General features: G+C 40.5%; 1 protein-coding gene across 9 annotated transcripts in view; it reads left to right on the top strand.

Moving 5' to 3' along the window:
- AKAP9 (A-kinase anchoring protein 9) overlaps positions 1 to 16,942 on the top strand; it is a 217,712-nt gene that overhangs the window by 48,319 nt on the left and 152,451 nt on the right. For all 9 annotated transcript variants that reach the window (XM_059729014.1, XM_059729016.1, XM_059729012.1 and 6 more), the window contains exon 3: positions 1,808 to 2,062. In XM_059729014.1, coding sequence (XP_059584997.1) covers positions 1,808 to 2,062 — 255 coding nt within the window. The remainder of the gene's footprint in view (positions 1 to 1,807; positions 2,063 to 16,942) is intronic.

Below are 16,942 nucleotides of genomic sequence, written 5' to 3'. Positions count from 1 at the left end.
GGCTCATGTTGTTTCAATGAAATTTTAAATTCTGCAGTTTATGGCTTTTTGTTTCACAGTTGCCTTCAAATTTATAAAATCCCACAAAAATAAGGCTGGAAGGGACCTCAAGAGCTCATGTAGTCCAACCCACTGGTCCAGTGGCCAGTTATTAACCTAACAGACCAGTTCTTCTGCATGTTGTTTCAATTTGCATATACAATTTTTCTTTGCATGCACAAATTAGGGGGGGTGTGCACACACGCACACACTGTTGAACTACATGAGCTCGTAGGGGGGTGTATGTGCATGTGTGTGTACACATGGGCATTTTAGTTTAGCAAATCTCAAAGTCCTCTTGCGAGTGTACCAGGAGCCATACATAGAACAAGCTGTTAACTGCCCTGAGGATAGTCTGAAGGATGCATCATTCTGCTAAAGAAATTTTTAAAAAATTACTTATAGAGGAACAAAAACGTAAGTTAGGAAGAAAATACAGTTAATTAGCAAATACTATATTTCTCTAATTTATAGCTGCCTTAGCCATCTTGGGACTGAATAACAATTAGAAAATACTGAAATGATAGCTTGCTTGCTTTACAACAGAACTGAGACTGGGAAAGGACATTTTTGCCAAATAAAATTCTGCTTGACCTACCTGAGTGTTGAATGAAGAGTTTGAATGGAAACCTTGGTCTCTGAATTTATGAATATTATGAGCAAAAAAATTGCCAATTTTCTTTTAGTATTTGATAGTAACATTTTTTCCTCAATTAACAGTAGTTTATCAAAGTTTACAGTACTTGAGTTTTAGAGAACATATGTGAAAGTTGAAAGCTTTATTTGAATGTTTCTGTGTTGGCACATGTGCAGTAATAATAGAAGAGTGGATTATAGTAGTAATACGGTGGATTTTTAAGGGGTAGAAAAAAAACCCTCACGATAGATAGCCTCATGGTAGCAGAATATTTACCTTATGGTAATCTTTATTTAATATAAATTTAAAGGAAGCAAGACCTTTGTTGAAACCAGAATTTCTATTCAAGCAATAAAATATATTCTAAATGGATTTTCTCATGTAAACCATTATAGCTGATTACAGGTATTTAAGTTCTGCAAAAGGCAGTGTCTTAGCAGTATTTGAATAGCTTATGCGCTAATTGGTTGTTCAACTGTGCTGTGTCTTGGTTACCTGTGAGTTTTTGTTCATCAGCATGTTTTGTTACAAGGTAGAGTATTTTGTAACTTATTTTGTATCTTTTGTTAGATTATTCCCTGATGATGCATTTTGCTTTCCTTTATGTTTATTTCAGCAATCTGGACAGAATTTCTTGAATTTTTTTAAAAATATAACTGTCTAAAGAGTATAGTAATACTTACCTGATATTAGCAAGATTTTGTCTTCAAATTTTATTCCAACATGGAGAAAATTAGTTTCCTACCATTCACTTTGTCAGAGTATACTAGTTTTTACAATACTAGAAAAACTTTAAATTTCCCTTTATAAATGAGAGAAAAATTACTTTTAATCGGCTTTGTTTTTTGCTTTTAATGTTGATTCTTTTGAATTCTAGCTATCTGTATAGTAAAGAATGAAGTCTGCAAGATGGATATTGACCTCTTACTTTGCTGCTCGCGTTATGTTTACATTTTTTTAAAAATTACTCTTTCTATGGGTGTTTGGAACAGTCAGCGTTAAACTTTAGCTTTTTCTTCAGTGATTTAATGGGAAGCTTTGGGCAGAGCAATCCATAAGTCCTTGTAATTGATGTCATTAGTAATAAAGAAGAAAACTTTCACCTTAACCAGATTTTTCTTTTATGTGCAGCTTGCCCAGTTTAGGCAGCGGAAAGCACAGTCTGATGGACAGAATGTATCCAAGAAACAGAAAAAAAAGAAAAAGGCATCAAACACCAAAGATGAAGAATCAATGCAAGATAGTCCTGATATTGACCAATCACGAGGTGATGAAACATCCACGTATAGCAGTCGAAGAGGAGCAGCTGCTGCTGCTGACTTCAATATAATAAGGACTTTACAAAGTGGAGAAATTGTCAAAGATAACCAGACATATAATATTGAAGTAAGTGTTTATCAGATCTTAATCAATTAGGTTATTTTCTGTTTAAAGATGGGCTAAATTGCCAAATGGTTATGAGTGGGGGTTATGAGACTGACGTTGCTTGCATCCACCTTCTTGTCACAATATACCCAGAGGTGATGCGCTTTTTTTCTGTCTCCTATTTTCTGAGGCAAGGTAACTTTGCTGAGGAATATAAAGTATTTAATGGTACAGTTGTGTGAGCTTCTTCATGGAATGAAAGCTGTTTTCTTTTTAAGTTTTTAATAGCATGAAATATATTTCTCAAGTATTGTATTTATTAGGTTACTCCTGGTAAAGAGAAAAAAGTGTAAAACTAAGCATCTGGCTGGTATTCTGAATGTAATTTGACTCTTGTAGGTTAATGGCTGTTAGGAATTTATTTAGAAAACTCTAATTAGCGCGGGGGGGGGAGCGGAATTGGAAGGCTTAGGAAACCGGATAAGTGGATACTTCAACTTTTGTTACTGGATGGAATATAACTCTGGCCATTAGTAGCTGAAAGTATCTACTATCTGAAGATTATAGAAGAGCTTTTATGAAATAGAATGGCAGGCCTACCTCAATTTGGAGTAGAAAAACATTTATATAATAACATTCATTATTACTGGTATACATCTAGGTGCAATTAATTTGGGTAATTCATAAAAGAGCATTGCATCCTGGAAAGCAGCAACTTGAAAAAACCAAAAGGATTGAAAGATGTATTGGACAATACAATTTCTTGGAGTCTCAGAACAGCAGAGACTCCCAATGCCTAAAGAAAAGTGACTGCGCCCAAAAGCTTGCTAAGAACTATTTTCCAACTACTCAGTCGGTCTAATAAAAGATATCACATCTACTCAAAGAACCTTGTCTGTATTGGACAAGTAACTCAACATGAACTCTGTCTCTCACTGTGTCCAAAAGGGTTAATATGAAGCTTTTGAAAAGATTTACAAGAATCTTCTGAGTTACTAACACTTTGCTAACCATTATTTTCTGATGTGCTTAGGCAGTAATGTGTAGTTAGCCTGTATTACAATAATCAGAATAATGTTTGCTTAGTTGGAGTCGCGGTCATTGTAGGTTAGCTGGGTACAGGTTAATCTCTCCAACTCAGACTTGCAAGACAGCTGCTTTGAGCTGTCCCTTCTTTTACCTAATGTTATTATCTTGACACAGCAGCTTCTAAACATCTAAGGCAAGATTGCTGGAGGCATTACAAAAGATCATTTCCTAAGTGAATTTCCAGTTCCTATGTCACCTTTCTAGCAAGATGTATCTTTTTTTTTTCTTTTTTGTGCTGCAATATTCAGAGAGTAGTTGATATAAAGGAGGTTAGATATCTTGGCTGGACTCAGTTTGTTCTTCCAGTCATTTTGTAAATAAAATAAATATGGACTTTCTGTCATTTTTCTTTTCCTCATTTGAGTTTTTCTTGTCATGAAAAGGAACTTGAATGTTACACATGCACGCACACCCTACACCCCATTACTTGATGTGATTTCACCAGTGACAGAAGGTTAAATAAAAGTGTACCTGCTTTTGTACTCTGATATTCTTCCTTCCGTATCTTGTTTGTTTCATCAGAGTTGACTGGGAATATTTGTATTCTTTATTCAGCATTTACGGTTTCTTGATTGTTCACCATTGTTTACTTCAGTTTACAGGTTTTTTGTTCTTTTCCTGCTTGGATTTCACAAAATCCTTTTAAAAGGGATTCTAGCCTCTCTAATTATGGAAATGTACTACTGATTTCATCAAGACCTTTCAGTCAAAAACAACTTCATTTCTGGAAGCAAATAATCTATAGTCATGTTAATAAATGTTCTGTGGGGTGTAATGCTTGGACAGAGGTCTGTAGTGTTGCATAGGATCTGCTCTGAGGAAGGGAGAGAAGGATCTGTTTTTGTTGGAGTTTCAAGATCAGTGCTGCACTGTAACTCACTGATACATTACAACTGTCCCTTTCCATTGTACCTCCGCTGTAAATTCCATATGAGATTTTCATCATAGTTGCTGTTCTGTTGGCTCAGAAAAATTTGATTTCCAGTCTGGAAAGGAGACATGTGGAGAAGAATTATAACCCAGACTTCTTGTCTTTAAGTTTCTGGGCTTGACCCAACTTTATTTTAAATTCCCTTCTGCCCACTTCCCTGTCTCTCAAGGATGGTGACATGTTGTTTTGGGTTACATTTTTTTGAATTCTGTAAAGGCTGTCAGGCATCACTTTTCTTGTCCCCTTCCATAACTGCCATATTATTTTTAATTCTTGTAATGCCTTGTGTATATTTCTAAATAAAAATAAGAAACAACCTAGTATGCAGTGTGGATTTTAGAACTTTTAGTCCTGGAGCCGGTTTTGTTCGAAGCTGTCTTATTGCTAAATAACAAAACCATTACACAGTGTCCACCTTGAGGACAGTAAGTTTCAGCTTGGGATCACTCTTTTTGTAACTCCTGATAGAGCAGAGAGTTATTTGTTCTGTAACAATATACCAATACCAGTCATGTAACAGAATATAGTGCTAAGCAGAACTAAATTTGTCACACAGTAAAATTCTCATCAGAAGTCAAGGACAGTAGATACAGCAGCAAAAACACTCAGAGCCATTAATTGAACATTAGTTATAGGTCACAAAGTTTTATGACCAAAATAATCAAATTTACATTGGTAACTTTTGATTTTTTTTCAGGGCAAGTATGTGTCTGCTAAATGGTCTTTGGAATATGATAGATAATTTTAGCATCTTGTTTAGCCAAGGTTCTTATCCCAGATTTCAACATTTCATTTTCATAACTTATTTCAAATATTTACAAGGTTGTTACCTCAGTTCAGCAGCATTTTATGTAGCTTATATTTAATCTTAAAATTAAGTTACTTTAGATGTGGATACATTTCAGCTTTGCTCATTCTTTAAAATAACATGAAGATAATGTCAAGACAAGTTTCCTCTTCAGCAGTAAATGAAAATTGTCATTTAAATGCCCTTCAAGTGTACAGTATAACTTCTGAATGTATGATCCAGCTCCTAAATATAAATATTTGCTAGTATTAGGGACCCCTGAATAGATTGTTCATTGTAAAATGATAGCTAGCAAAGAAAGACGCATCTCTTTAAAATGTAACTGAGGTTACTGAAAATGTCATTTCTCTCCTCTTAAACCATGAAAGGTGGTCCCAGTTAAAAGTAATTTTCTCTACTCTGGGATGCTTTTCTGGTATGGATGAAATATTAACAAGAATGCTAACAAAATTTGTCAGCAGTTCCTTGTTCCCTAACTCATAGATATGTACCGTTTCTCTACTTTACTCTAACAAAAGAAAAAAACTTTCTGTGGCTGTTTTTACTTGTTATTATTATTTTCCTTATATCCATTCGGCCCTTTCCAGGGTGGGTTTGATTTAAATCAAATTGATTTGAATCATGATTAAAATCAATGGTCAGAAAGCCTTGATTTTAATCACTGTTTTCTACAACAAGTTCATTCTTGTTGTTTGATATAACCTTCACTAAAATATTCCTAAACAAGGTCTTTTTTTTATGGTCTGGCAAGCCTGCTGCCATGGTAGGTTTTCCCTTCTACCATACTATTCCCTCACTAGATCTCAAATCAATGAAGAGGCTATACTCAGAAACTTATCCCTCAAGACTTCTGAAATATTCTCCTTAAAATGTTTCTACTGCCCCTCTTTCCTTGCATTTATCTCCAGGCTCCTCCTCCTCCTCTTCCTTGCCCAGATCTACTCCAGCCCCAGCTATTTTCTTATTCATTTAACTTTTGGAAACTTTGCATTTTTAGAGAGAGGTAAGGGCTTGACTCTATGTACACAAACTTGTAGAGAGGCAATAGGGTTGATGAGAGATAACAGACCTGATTACCTACCCATCTCCGTATACTGTTATTAAAAAGGATTTTATCTCTGGAGACACGAATCCAGTTTGAGAACTGAAACAAAGCATCCTATAGATGCTTAATGAGATCTAACCTGAGTACTGAGTCCCATTGGGTAGAGTGGTTTTCTTTAATCTTTACTAATCTATAGAGGAGTCTCTGGGAACCCCATAAAATTGGGCCCCTAATATAGACCATGGCATGTTGCAACCTATTTATGAAACTTTCCTAAAAAAGTTACATGAATATATTGTCTCAAATAGTATATAATTCAAATTTATAATCCCTATTCCATGATGATATCTTTGAGCTCTAACGGATCTTAAATTAATACTTTAAATTAAAGCTATCTTTATATAGTTGCTTTTTTTTTTAAAGCATCTTAACAAAAAAAATTTAAAATATGATTAAATAAAAAAAATCTGATTTGAATTTAAAAATCCAGATTTATAATTTTTTTAAATCATTGATTTTTCTCCACCCTGCCCCTTTCTCTTCATTGCTGTATTGGAAGAAAAGCTGCAAGTTCATTGTCCCAGATATATAGGAAGAAGGACTGGATATGGTATAGTAAGGTGCAACTTTTTATTGTAACTCATCAGGTTCTTTCTCATTCATTTGGGAAGGTTGCTATTGATCCCCCTTCCTCCCAAATCTGGTCCCTGGCCATTGCTGAGACACTATGTCCTCCCCCTATGTCATGGGTAATGGTCTGGGGAAAGGGGGTTATTTTTTCCTGTACCAGACTTTCTGGACCCACAGTATTGTATTCCCTAGCTTCTTCAAGTAGTGCCTTCCCGTAACTCCAGTTGCAACTAAGCACACCCTATCCTAATGGGAATGTGTACTGCACATTTGCCACCGACTAGGTTGTGACAACTTGAGCTGTATCCCCTGCTTTTCCCTACTGGGTCCTGGTACTATTTTGGCAGAAAGAAACCAAAAAAAAAAAGAGTCTCCTCTCATCAGTCTGTCAGTGAGCTTGGTCCAGCCTCAAAAGAGGACAGCTTATGCATTGCCCATAGCAGACCACCACAAATTCAGTCCTATTCCAATCCCATGGATGGTAGCCACCAGTCTGAATGTGGAGTGGCTCCGCTTAGTGAGACAAGACATATATGCTCTACACTTGTTACTAGTTGCTGTTAATCCCCCTTCCTCCCAAACCTGATCCCTGGCCATTGCTGAGACGCTATCTAGTTACAGCCCAACTATATATGCTCTACACTTTAGATATGGTTGAATTCTTTTGAAACTTATTTTTATTTCTCAAATATGTCCAGTTTTTCTCTTCTCTTCTTTCTTTTATCTCTGTTCTATTTGGGGGTTTTTTTTGGGGGGGGGTTATTTGGGAGGAATTTTTTTGTCTTTCTAAGAAAAATAAATACATTCTTCTTTCACTATTGATTTTATCTGTGCCATATTGAAATATTTTACTGATCTGTCACTTTTTTTTTCCTTTTAGAAAGTTCATTAGCTTTTTTAATCTTTAATTAAGAGAGTAGTAACCTAGGGTTGTTGTTATGATTTATCTCCAAATGTTGTGATTTTAAAACATACCTAACCTATGAGGGTACCATACCCACCTCAGATCTATACTTCTGGTGATTTATATTTACCAAGAGAGTCCATGTACCTGGAAAATGCAAGTCATCTATATGTGAGAGCAGAAAAGAGCATGATACTAGGCTGTAGCTCCATCATCTTGGCAACTGAATGGATGATAATTATGGTCCCTGCATGACTAAGAGCTTCTGACCCAGAAAAGGTGCTTCATTCAGATCTGCCCACCCTGAATCTCAAAAGGTTGGATGCTTTTTGGCTCTGGGAAATAGAGGGAATGCTCTTCCCTAGTCAGACATACTCATATTCACAGCAGAAAAAAGGAAACTAGATGCGCTTATCTAATTAAAGGGTCCAGATGGTGTCAAGAGAGAAATCTCTTTTCAAGTCTGACTAATGGAATATCTTCTAGGTCTTAAACATATGGACTTATTTATTAGCTCAGTCAAAGTCTATTTAGCTGCTGTCTCTGTACACTGTGCTCTAGTCAAAAGACAACATATGTTTTGTCCCCAGTTTTCTTCTCTGGTAAAAGACCCTGTCCTACAACAGAACCTAAATTTAGCTCTCATATCTCTGATGAGGCTTCATTTTGAACATAAGGCAATGTACTCCTTGTTCTACTTTTCCACTAGAACAGTTTTTCTAGTGGCCATCATTCCAGCCAACCGTTTTGGTTGATCCTTCATGTACTACCTACTACATAAGTATCCTTGAGGATCTACCCAAAGCTTCTGTCTAAAGCAGTGGTGCTCAACTCATCTGGCGTCAGATCAGTTGTGGTGCAGGGCCAGTCCACAGGCTGTATCTAGAGTATGGAGCCACATCATCTGGTCTGCAGAGTTGGGATTTGGAAGCAACAGCATTAATTGTTGTGATCCCTGGAGTCACAGCAACCATTGCTCCTCCTATAATTAAATTTCTAGTCCCATGGGTAGACCTGCAGACCAGATGTCATGGCTCTGCACTCTGGATTCAGCACCTGCAAGGCTCCCCATGGGGCTGGAAATTTAACTCTGGGAGCCACAGCAATTAATGCTGCCAGTACTTACCACACTACCAGATTTCTGGACCTGGATCCACAGACTTTTTCTCTACCTAAAGTGGTATTTGAATTCTACTTCAGTTGGCAGTTTGGTGGTATTTTTCGTAAAAATCTCACTTCTCCAGACCGAAGATGTTAGACACCTCTATGTGAAAATGGGTTTCCCCCTCAACCTGCACAGGACTCAGCCTTTCATAAAGTTTCTGCAACTATTTATCTCCTTAGCCAAGAGATTCAAAGGCGCAGTGCTGCTAGTGCAGAGACTGTCCATTTGGAGATTGGGCTGTGTTATGAGACACCCTGGATAATGTCTCCATAACTGTTTGCAGGGAGGCTACTTCTAGATCTGTTTTACACCTTTTAATAAACATTACACAACTGCAAAAGTTTGCAGGACAGATTCTGCATTTGATAAGACAGTCCTTCAGTTGCTCTTGTCTCTCAGACTTGAAGACTCATTTCAACTTATTGGAACTGCTTTTGAGTGACCTGCAATGAAAACATTCATTTGGACAATCACTTAAGAAAGAGTAGTTATTTGAATACATGGAGTTCAAGTTGTGTTGTCTATATACACACCCCCAACCAGCCCTTTTTCCTCAGAGTCAGATGCATCTTAAGATGTTTAAGGAAACAGTAGCAGGAGGTGCTTGTTGATCTTTATCTCTTTGGCATGAGAAATATTGCTAAAGCAAAGTCTTTGAACTCTAGGGATATAATGCATGTGCATCAACAGTGACAATAAGGACAACACGTCTCAGAGAAATCCAGTTACTAGTAAGTAACTTTTCTCCTTATATGATGTCCACTTCATAATCATACATTAAGGGTAGAAGCAGTTTAATGAATAAAAATCAACATACTATAATACTGGTAGCATGATAGCATCATATAGCACAAAAGATTGTGCCTATTTTTGCTACTTTGAGTCCTGAAGTAATCTGAACTTACACTGAGACCAAAGGTCATACTTTGGGACAGAATAATCTTTATAGATTCAAAAAGCTATTCTATTCTGTGAATAACAAAGTAAAGCTGTGCTTCAGCTATGGCATTACTAATGGAAGGATAAAATTAGTCTACCCATTCCAGTGTTCTCTCCCCCCTCGTCCCCCTCTCCCCCCCACCAAAAAATCAGCGCAGGTGGTAGAGTTTTAGACCACAGATACAAACCCTTTTTTTTTTTTTAGCTTTCAAATAGAAACAGTTTGATGTGAAATCCTCCCTTGCCTTTATTCATAGAATAAAGTTCTGAGCAGTTTTTTCATTCTTGGAGGTTGCTGAAAGAATCATCTGACTTCACTTTCCCAGGCTACAAAAAGTCCTATAGCTTTCTTCTCCTACAAAAGAAAATAGCAGTTTGAGCTTCGTGTTGTTATAGCTAGGGGTCTACCTAACTTGAGGAAGTCCTCAACTTCAGGAAAGCTGACTTGCATAAGCTTAGGAGGTGGTTGATTAGGCACTGAGAAACCATGAACTGACAGGGAGGTGATTGCACGATGAGTGGTCGCTCCTTAAGGACCAGATCCTAAATGCAGAAGGGAAGTCCATTCTGGCCTATAGGAAAGGTAGCAAAAGGGCTGGGAGACCCCCTTGACTCAATAGGGAACTCATGGACCTTCTGAATCTGAAAAGAGAAGCTCATAAGGGATGGAAGTTGGGAACTACCACTAAGGAGGATCATGCAGCACTGGCCCACACCTGTAGGGAGTGGACCAGGAAAGCCAAGGCTGAAACAGAACTCAAACTGGCTACAGGAATCAAGGACAATAAAAAGTCCTTCTTCAAATATGTCAGAAGTTGGGGGAAAAAAGACAAGAGCAACGTCAGACCCTGGCTGAACCAAATGGGGCAGCTGACAACTGACACCCAGAAAAAAGCTAATCTCCTCCAACGATTACTTTGTGTCAGTTTTCTACCACCTCAAGGAGATCACCCTGCCTGACAGGACACAGGACTGCCAGGGTAAGGGTGATCATACACCTGTAATTGGCAAAGATCTTATGGGGGAACAGCTAGAGAGGCTGAACATCCACAAGTCAGCTGGCCCGGACAGAATGCACCCAAGAGTGCTAAAAGTATTGGCTGACATCATAGTATAACCAATGGCAAGGATATTTGAGAACTTGTGGCTCTCAGGAAAGGTTCCTGAAGATTGGAAGTGTGCCAGTATGGTGCCTATCTTCAAGAAAGGAAGGAAGGAAGATCCAGGAAACTACAGGCCAATCAGCTTGACCTCGGTCACTGGAAAAATCTTGGAAAAAATCATCAAAGAAACTATCAACAACAGGCTAACGGAAGGCAATATTCTGAGAGAGAGCCAACATGGCTTCAATGCAGGTAGGTCTTGCCTGACCAACCTCATTTCCTTCTATGACCAGGTGATGCATCACCTGGACAAAGGAGAAGAGGTTGATGTCATATATTTAAAAAAGCCTTTGACTTGGTCTCCCATGATATCCTCATGGTAAAATTGGGGAACTGTGGCCTTGACAAACTTATGGTTCAATGGCTGGGTAACTGGCTCCGTGGTCGGACCTGGAGAGTGATAGTTGATGGAATCAAGTCAGTATGGCGCATGGTGACCAGTGGTGTCCCCTAGGGCTCAGTACTCTTTAATATATTCATAAATTATCTGGATTTGGGTGTCAGAAGCAGACTGGCCAAGCTTGCGGAAGTGCAGTCATTCTAAGGGATAAGCTGGCAATTCATGCTGACCTGGACAGGCTTGCAAGATGTGGGGGAACAAAACCTGATGACATTCAACACAGAGAAATGCAAGCTGCAAGCTCCACCTCAGGAAAAAAAACAACCCACATCATACTTATAGGCTTGGCAGTGCTACAGTCACTAGCACCACAACTGAAAGAGACTTGGGGGTCATGACTGACCACAAGATGAACATGAGCAACCAATATGATGCCGCAGCCGGCAAAGCAAATAACTCTGGCTTGCATCTATCGATGCATCTCAGGCAAGACCCAAGAAGTCATCCTCCCACTTTACTCGGCCTTGGTGAGGCCACAGGTGGAGTACTGCATCCAATTCTGGGCTCCACACTTTAAAAAGAATATGGAGAATCTTGAGAGATTCCAGAAGAAAGCCACGCACATGATTAGAGGTTCAGAGAACAGGCCTTATGAGGAGCGGCATGGGACCCTTCACCTTGGAGAAGTGAAGGATCAGGGGTGACTTGATGGCAGCCTATAAGTATATAAGGGGTGTGTACCAAGAACTGGGAAAATGTCTGTTTACCAGGGAAGACATGGTTTAACAGTCACAAACCACTGGAAGACCGTTTTAAACTGGATATAAGGAAAAACTTCTTTACTGTCCGAGTCTCCAGCGTCGAATAAATTCCCCCCCCCCCCCAAAGTGGTGCAAGCACTAAGTAATTAGTAACCCAACCACACACATGAATGGCATGATAAAACAGGAAATAAGTTGCCAAGTTAGTACACAAAATGCATGTAATAACTTTTTCATAGATTTTTTTAGGGTCAGAAGGGACCTATTAGATCATCGAGTCCAACCCCCTGGTCTGGGCAGGAAAAAGTGCTGGGGTCAAGTAACCCTAGCCAAGGTTGAAGCTAGTTCCCACAATGCCTTAAATCAAATATGTGGCCAGCCAACTAATTGGGACTCCTAATCTTAGGGACCTATTGGAGTCAAGGGCTCTGCACCCCCAAAGCTGGGAACCCCAATCAGCTGGCTGCTTCTCCCAGCCATTGGTGTACATCAAAGTCAAGGGCTCCTGCAGCTGAGAGGACTGATCAGCTGACTGGCTTGCTACTAGATCCTGGGCTCCCCCTGCACAGGCAATACAATTGGAATCTAATCCACAATCCCACAACTCCACTCCTGTCATGCGTGTGTAACATTATATTTGTGTAGCATGGTAGGAGGTATAATTGTTGGGATTACGGATCAGATCCCATTGTGCCTTTGTCTACCAGGGGGCTTAGATATTTTCACTACTACCTGACTAGCCAAAATTGAGAAGTGAGTTTGGAATTTTGTAGCTGAAGCTTTTATACAGTATAACCTCATAAATCTGGCATGCTTGGGACTAAGCATGAAAGCTCCTTGGTCTCTTTGTCAGTTTCCTTTCTTGTAGCATTTCCTCTGAAAAATGAGGTTTAAAAATATATTGATTAGGGACAGTGCTATAATAGATGTCTAAATATTAGCATAATGGATGCTGTTTGCATAAATGGTATAGATTGCTTCCCTATAAAACACCTTTTCAGATGTCCTCTGTTCTCTACTCTTTGGCTAGGGACATAAACTGATTTAAGTGATCAGAAACTTGTTTAAACCTGTAACAGAACAGAAGCTCAGTGCACATAAACCAGTTTCAAAATGGCTGAAACTGGTTTTGGATAAACCTGGTTGAATGTAGTATCAGACTTAACTGGTTTGACCCAAATTGGTTTATGAAACTTCTGATCCAGACCCTTTCCTAGTTCAAGTTAAATCACAGCACCCCCAGCATCCCAGCATGCTTTCCAGCCCTGGGGTGGGCTAGGCTGTCTGCTCCAGAGAGTAGGGCTGGCCCTGCCCCTCTGCTGCCTAGCTTGAGCAGTGAGGGCTGGCTGACAAGGTGGTGGTGGGGCAAGCCCTACTGGGGATGCAGCTCAGTCTGCAGGGCAGGGAGGGACTGCCCCCTACTAGACAAGCCCTGGCTGGGGTCTGGGACCAGGGAGGGCCCTTCCTCATGTCAAATTTAATGCTGGCTGCATCTGTGGATTACAAATCCCAGAGGCACCTGGAAGCAGGAAGAAGTGATGAGTAACCCTGCAGAGTCCTGCTGCTGTAATTTTGGACTGCAAATCCCAGAGACCTCTAGGGCATCAGGAAGAAGTGAGCACAGCCAGGGAGCCATGCTCTAGCACCCCACAGCATCTGGCCTCGGCCACTGCAGGCATGTGGCTGCATATCCTGTATCAGATAAATGTCTGTTCACTTCTGTTTCAGTTTAATCTGCAGTTTAGACTAACCTGCAAAGACTGAATCGATTCAGCCTCAGGCTTTTTGACTATCTGTACCTAGCCCCTATCATCTGCTAACCTGTCAGTGCTTTAAAAACGTAATTAGAATAATTAGTAAAATAACCCCATTATCTCAAATTACTAAAAAAGAATGGCTTGTACACAGATCATGCAGAAAGATATTTCACTGCCTTGAAGCCAGATGTGGGGAAATTACTCTTTCCTTAGAAATTATGCAGGGCACAACTTGAGTAATAAGAAAAATTCAGACTCTGAATGTAAGGATTGAGCAGGACAAAAACCTATATCAAATTGCACAAATACACAGTGAGAAAGTCAAAGAATGATTTAGCTTACATAATCCTAGATGAGACTTGTATTTTGTTACTAACCAGTTACATATTTTTGGAAAAGAAAATCTCTACTTCCCCCTTAAACCAGAACCTAATGGTTCAGGAAGGGCTACAGTGAAATTAGTGATACATTTTGACTGAGAAGTATTGGAAATGGGGAAAAAAGGAAAGGCAGGGAATAACCATACAAAGATCTGCATTTTGGAGCAAGTGAGCTAGATTTCAAAGGTAGGTAATAGATTACAGTTGCTAGGAGCTTACAGAAAGATGAGTGCTTCCAAAATGTTCTCTATTTAGAATATTGTCTAAAGTGTCTTAAGGAGCGAGAGAATAGAACTCAAGATTTTCAGTATTAATTTGAGCCAAAAACCATTAATGTCAGTGAGGGACTTTGTATTGATTTTTAAGGGGCTTTGGGTTGAGTCTTTACAGTGGAATACTTATCAAAGAGGTTTATTTGGAGCATGTCCCAGAGCGCCTCAAGGGATGACAAGCTCGAATGGTCACAGACTCCTCTGAGACTGTTTCAGGCTGGTCATAAGGAAGAACTTCTTTCCTGTTTGAGCCCCCAAGGTTTGGAATAGACTGCCACTGGAGGGGGTTCAAGCACCCACTTTGAACGCCTTCAAGACACTTTTGGCTGTTTATCTTGCTGGGATCCTATGATCCCTGCTGACTTCCTGCCCCTGGGCGGGGGCTGGACTCGATGATCCTCCAGGGTCCCTTCCAGCCTGAATGTCTATGAAATCTCTGAAAATGTCTAGCTAGCATTTTGCTTAAAAATAAAATATTAAGCAAATCTTGTGGCAAAAAAGTTGATGTTAATAGCCAAACTGAAGATCTTTGCAAGCTCTAAGAAGGACCAAATAAAACTGTAGAGTACATTTGTGCAACTTGGAATTATCCAAAATAATCTAACTAAAAAAATAGTGAACAGTAATGATAGTGTCTTCAGTTAACTATTCAGAAAAAGCAGGGCAAAGAATTGACAGGCAGGGGGAAGCAGAAGGACATTGCCATTATTGAAACGTAAGATACTACTATTGTAATCGGTGGATGTTGCTCTCTCTAAATTACTTTGCTTTCATAGATTTCATAGACATTAAGGCTGGAAGGGACCTTGGAACATCATCAAGTCCAGCCCCCTGCCCCAGGGCAGGAAGTCAGCTGGGGTCATAGGATCCCAGCAAAAAAGCATCCAGGTTTCTCTTGAAGGCATTCAAAGTAGGTGCTTGAACCACCTCCAGTGGCAGGCTATTCCAAACCTTGGGGGCTCGGACAGTAAAGGAACTTCTTCCTTATGTCCAGCCTGAAATGGTCTTGCAGGAGTTGATAACCGTTCAACCTTCTCTCATCCCTTGAGGTGCTGCTTTGGTGAACAAATGTTCCCCCAGATCTTGGTGAACACCCCTTACAAACTTATAGGTGGCCATCAGATTGCCCCTCAGCCTGCGTTTTTCCAAGCTGAAGAGTCCCATAGCTCTCAGCTGTGCGGGCCGGGGGCGAGCCGGGCCCGTCTTTGCGCACGCAGACTGTGGCCAGCAGCCCGGGCACGCAGGGCCGGAGGAGACTGGGGGCAAGCTAGAATTAGTCACGGAGGCATAATGGTTGATTTAAAGATTATTTACTTACACCCAAGATGGTCGCGGTGTAGGCTGGACGGTTTCCAGGTGCAGCTCCGCTTAAATCCTCGTTGGAGGACTACGACAAATTCGTTCTAGCCCCGGAGTTGTTAAAGCTCCGCGGGTTCGGTAGTTTCTCTCCCACGGAGTTGCCGAAGCTCCGTGGGTTCGGTTCGGTTCTCTTGCCCCGGAGTTGTTAAAGCTCCGCGGGTTTGTATCTTTAATATGCAGGAAGGGATACGTCTAGGAATTTATCGGCGACGGGGAGAGGCCAGAGACTGTTCAGGCCTCTGTTGCCTTTTAAGAAATGCGTTGGGTCCGTAAGGATCCGTAGTGCTTAGAAATCTTCACGCTCTCCCTCTCGAGCTCCAATTGCTCTCTCTCCAACTTGGGCAGAAACCACCCAAGCTCTTCATACGGCTAGCAAGCCAATTGCTAGCCGCCACGTGTGCATGTATTAGAATCGGCCAATAATGTGGCATGAATCTTCATACAAATGGCGGGAACTCCTTTTTACCGTCTTTCTTTTGATGCATTTCTTTTGCATCTAAGAAATGCACCATGCAAAGAAAGCTTCAAATTGGCGGGAAATTCTCCGTTGCACCGGGGTTCTCTTCTGCAGCAGAAAACTCCACTGTGCAAGGAAGCTGCAATTTAGCGGGAAAAATAATTTAGCAGTGCCGAAGCACGCACAAACAAAAAATCACAACTTTGGGTTGTGACATCAGCCTCTTATCATAAGATCTGTTTTCTTGACCTCTGATCATGCGCATGGGTCTCCTCTGGACTCTCTCACAATTCTCCACATCCTTTTTGAATTGTGAAGCCCAAAACTGGACGTAACCTCACCAAGGCTGAGAACAATGGGAGAATGACGTACTCGGATATGCTTGAGAAGCATATATGGATGCAAGCCAGGGTTTTACTCACTTTACTAGCTGCGTCATCGCATTGAAGGCTCATGTTCATCCTGTTGTCAATCCTGACCCCCAGGTCCCTTTCATCTGTAGTGCTAACCAGCATAGATACCACTGGCAAGTCTATAAGGATGCTGCAGGTTTTTCCTCCCAAGGTGGAGAACCTTGCATTTTCCGGTGTTAAACACCATCAGGTTCTCAGCCGCCCATTTCCTGAGCCTGTCAAGGTCAGCGTGGATCACCCTCCTGTCCTCAGGTGTGGATGCTTTACCCGAGAGTTTGGTATCATCAGTGAACTTGGCCAGTCCATTTCTGACTCCAGTGTCCACATCATTAATGATGATGTTGAACAATATAGGTCCAAGGACAGAGCCTTGGGAGACCCCAGCAGTCACAGAGCACCGTGGCGATTGACTTCCATCAACCACCACCCTCTGGGTCCAACCACGGAGCCAATTCCCCAGCCAGCGGATCATGGTGAACGCAAGGCCA

This window comes from Alligator mississippiensis, chromosome 5 (assembly GCF_030867095.1).
Source record: "Alligator mississippiensis isolate rAllMis1 chromosome 5, rAllMis1, whole genome shotgun sequence".
Classification (NCBI taxonomy): Eukaryota; Metazoa; Chordata; order Crocodylia; family Alligatoridae; genus Alligator; species Alligator mississippiensis.
The sequence above is the reverse complement of the archived record's forward strand: the minus strand, read 5'-3'. Positions and strand labels throughout refer to the sequence as shown.